Source organism: Theobroma cacao, chromosome 7 (assembly GCF_053813885.1).
Source record: "Theobroma cacao isolate CCN51 chromosome 7, ASM5381388v1, whole genome shotgun sequence".
In the NCBI taxonomy this organism is placed as follows: domain Eukaryota; kingdom Viridiplantae; phylum Streptophyta; class Magnoliopsida; order Malvales; family Malvaceae; genus Theobroma; species Theobroma cacao.
The window spans coordinates 11,694,563-11,698,893 of record NC_142645.1 but is presented as its reverse complement, the minus strand read 5'-3'; the positions used below and the strand labels follow the sequence as shown (position 1 = coordinate 11,698,893).

Below are 4,331 nucleotides of genomic sequence, written 5' to 3'. Positions count from 1 at the left end.
GTTGAAATTAGATTATTGTCATTAAAAGGATTTGTAATTATCATGTGTTTTTGCAAAAAATGGTTTATTGTAAAAACTCTCCCACTTGGCTTGTTCTCTTTCCTGTATCCACTCACAAAGTCTTTGTATGTGTGTGTGTGCACATTAATGTGAATGTGTTATACATTTAAACCTTTATAAATTAATACTCTTGAGACCATAAAAATTTATTAATATATGCACATGACTCAATGAGGAGGCCTTTGTAAAGATAACTTTTGAGAATCCCCCACAGCACTTTTGGTACATTCTCATAATTATCCGTCCTTAAGAAAATTTGAAAAAATTGTTACTTGCAATTTTTCTAAAAAATTTTCTTTTTCAGATTCATTATAAATAATTATGGTTATTTTTGTAATAAAAAAAAATCATGCATACACAATTGGTTTATTAATTTGTACCTTGAAACTGAGTGAAGACTTCGGATTTTTTTGAAAGGGGGAGACATAAATAGGACAGAAAGAAAAGAAGACAAAAAAAATCTTTTCATTATTTGTTTTTTTCCACTTTTACATTTCCTTTATTTTTTCTCCTCTATTTTTTGAGATTTTTCCTTAAAAATTTATAATTTATAATAATATTTTTAAAACTCATCGATTATAAAAACTTGATCAATTATTAATTTATATTAAAATAAAAGTTTAGGAGTACATCATGAAATTTGCAAAGAAATAGGAGATTTTATCTTTAAGAGTCTTTTGAATTAGCGAAACCCCCATTCCTCCCCGTGGAGCGATAACAAGCTTTATTTGTTAATTTTTTTTTTTCCATTTTAAGATCCTTGTTTTTCAATTCATTTCAATAACAGTTGCATTTTTGTTCCTTCGCTCTCCTGGGCTTCTATCCTCATGCTTCCACTCATTTTGAATTTCTCTGCATCTAATTTTAAAATTAAAATTAGAATAACAAAATATGGTTTTTTAAATTTTTTTGCACATAATAATGTATTCATTTTGGGGCTACTAAAAAAATAATAACAAAGATAACTATATACTTCCATTCCCTATTTAAGAGCCAAAAAATAATAATAACAACAATAAAGAATCCGGGGATTGATGGAAATTGGAAAATGGAAAATATCCAGCTGCCGAGCAACCTTTTTTCTTCTATTTTTGTTTTGTTTTTTGCTCTCAAAATATAGCCAATCCTTTCACTCGATATCAAAATCCATTCCCAGAAACATTATCAACACTCCCATTTATCCAAGTCGAAAACCAGGCCCATTGAGCAGCTCCAGTGGCTCAACCTCACCACCAGGCACCAGCACACACATCTCAAAATCAATCTCCATATTTCTTTTTCAAATATATGCACCTTTCATCTTCAAACTCCCAAGTTTTTCTCCATCGATCCCTGTCAACCAAATACATCATAAGCATACATCCAGACCCATACCCATTTCCATAAACAAATTTCATACCCTCTGCAATACAAACATGGCTTTGATTCATACTCTATATTCTGAGAAATATTTACCATCTGAAAAGCAAAACAAAAAAAAAAAAAAATTGGAGTCTTTGTCTGAAGAAATGTATTGAGAAAGGGTAGACAATTTTACAATTTGATTACTTGTGTGAAGGAAGAGAAAAAAGGAAGAAGAGAAGAGGAAAGAACAAGAAAAAGAGAGAAAAGTTAGAGAGATCATTATCACTCCCAAACCTTCTCATTTTCTTTAAGTTAACATGAGAATCCTATGATAAATAAAATTTATCTTGCTCTTTTCCATTGTAGGTTGTATTGCTGACTCGAGTATGATGATCCTACTCAGTTGGCAGCCACATTCCTAGGAATCCAAATGGTTATCTCACTTTCTAGTTTCCATAAATGTGCTATGTTTGAAGTTGCATTTTCCATAGGTAACTTAAATTGCCAGTATTGAATGCTCAGGCGAATGGCTCTGCAAAAATGCAAAGATGTATTCTTTTGATTGTAAGGTCTATGAGACAAGATTCCCCAAAGATTACAAATTTGCCATATAAATGATAGTGCATCCTTTGCTGATAAAAAAAATAAAATAAAATTTATTTTGCTCTCTAAAACCTATAGTTGTTACCCATCTCCTCCAATTCCAATACCCTCCATAGGCTCCAAAAAATTCAAATTGCAACTAAATCTATAAGCAATCCCTTCATAGAAACTCTGACTTCTAATTCTCCAAAGGGAACTAGGAGCCTTAGACCTATAAACGAATTAAAAGTTAGCACTGCATGGTTGTAATAAAAGCAAATCCATCATTCATCTTGGAGACAATAGCAGTGATGTCTAGGGAATACTAACCTTCAATTCGAGCAGTGAGATCTGACAATAGCTGGTTTGAAATTCAACACAAGTGACAGAATCAGACTCTCCAGTAGCATGAACCTCCCCAGAATTCTTGCACACATTGAATTTTATGTAATAAAAATGCATTTCTAATTCGGAGTACCAGGCTAAACACAAATTGCCATTGCCCAGATGAAACAGATCAGCATGGTTTGGTACACAAACTTGGAATTCAGGTAACCACTTAGCGGGCAAGTGTTTATTCTCAACCACATCGTACCCACGTAAAGAACATTCCGTTTCGGAAAAACAATACAAGTCTTCACGACTGTCAACGAGACTATAGAGCACATCATCCACAATTACCGCTGCAAAAGACCACTTACCAAAATTTTCATTGAGACAGTGCCATGATTTATCATTCACATTGTAGGCGTAAAGAGAATTGTTGCAAGCAAAATGCACCAAAATCCGAGAACGAGAAGAATCCAAGAGAACAGGGTAAGATACAGAAACAGGATCGATATTAGAAGCATAAGGGGGCCGCAGGAGAGCCCGACTATTCTGACCAATATCCAACACCTCGGCAAAACGACCCACAGCAGATCCTCCAAAGACGTAAATCTTTCCGTCAAGAGTAACAGCAGAGGGTTTCATCCGCTGCAGCAACATAGGAGAGGCTTCTCTCCACCCATTTTCGGGATGCCGATAATCAAAGCAGAAAACATAGTCATGCAAGTGGATTTCATGTATTTTTCCATCGGGACAAGTTGGGTCCCGCCCGCACGCTCCGCCAAGGACGAAAATCTGGTTGCCACACGCAACGGCGGTTGAACCTCGACGAGCCTTCGGTGGCATCCTGCTCAAAGTCTGACTGATTACACCATTCTCCAAATTTAATACGTACCAATCAAACCCACTTGCTGTCCAAGCGAGCAAATGCAAAGCCTCCACCACTCCATCTTGCCCACCAAAGCGACTCGAGCTCGAGGGGTTATTAGTATTTCGGCTCATGTATGACATCTCCCGCTACACGCTAACCCTAATATATTATATATATGCATTTTACATAAATACCCTCCAAAACCTTGTAAACTTCCTTTAGCCCAGATATTACCTGTCCTTACCTTCTCTGACCTTTACGGTTGATTTCATTTGCATTGGATCCTCTTCAAAGCTTCACAATCAAATTTCTTCAGTAACGTACCGCCACCGCTAGCATCATCAACCATCGTCTTGTTCCGCCCAATTTACCACTCGTACCGCGACGTGGCAACGCCAATTACATCGTCCTTGTGTCAGCTGAATCGGCCGAATTTGCATATCTCGGCCAGAAGAATCTTTTTTCTTCTTAATTTCAAAAACCAACCACCAACTAACAAAGCAACGAGAGCGAATTCACACAGATTACTGATATTTTGTTTCGACAAAATTTTGAAAAAGAAAATTGCTCAGCACAAGAAGAAAACACCAGTTTAAGCTGAAGAAAGAAAAGAAGAGAATAATACCTCAAGGGAAGAAGGAGAGAAATAAATCCAAGGGAAGGAAGGAAGATCATTCGTTTCAGTGGAATAAAGCCGCCGAACAGTTTTGCCCTTTTGTTCTTTCCATGAAGTTACTCTTTTCTCGAGTTCCCGATAAAGTTTGGTACTTATATTTTAAAAAAAAGAATATATTGCTTTTTGTTCATTGAGAATTATTCTGTAGATTATAAGAATTGTTATTATGACTTTTAAAATAATTAAAAAATAATTGATAAAATTATTTTTTATTATAATAATAATTTTTAATTAAAAATCAAAATAATTTTTTTATTAAATATAAAAATTTATTATTAAATTATTAATGTAATTTTTTTTTATTTTTTAATTTATTATTAAATTATTGAATAATTTATTATTAAATTAATTATATGCTTTTTAATTATTTAATTTGTTTTCTATTTGTATTTTTATTTTTAATCTTTTTAATTTTTATTTGTATTAAATATTAATAATTTATTATTAAATTATTAATATAAATTTATATTT

General features: G+C 33.5%; 1 protein-coding gene across 6 annotated transcripts; it reads right to left on the bottom strand.

Annotated features, from left to right (window-relative positions):
• Positions 1-1,101: 1,101 nt before the first annotated feature.
• On the bottom strand, positions 1,102-3,967 carry LOC18594627 (F-box/kelch-repeat protein At2g29600-like). Of its 6 annotated transcripts, none has more exons than XM_088808533.1 (5): positions 3,810-3,967; positions 2,317-3,711; positions 1,753-1,822; positions 1,460-1,520; positions 1,102-1,392 (listed from the first exon to the last, which is right to left on the bottom strand). In XM_088808533.1, the coding sequence occupies exons 2-5, from the start codon at positions 3,322-3,324 to the stop codon at positions 1,320-1,322; spliced, it is 1,212 nt and encodes a 403-aa protein (XP_088664659.1). In that variant the 5' UTR covers positions 3,325-3,711; positions 3,810-3,967; the 3' UTR covers positions 1,102-1,319. The 6 variants fall into 6 exon arrangements, with proteins under 6 accessions (XP_088664659.1, XP_088664660.1, XP_017980710.2 ...); XM_088808534.1 differs by having other exon boundaries at positions 2,317-3,676; positions 3,810-3,964; XM_018125221.2 differs by lacking the exon at positions 1,753-1,822 and having other exon boundaries at positions 1,460-1,518.
• Positions 3,968-4,331: the final 364 nt, after the last annotated feature.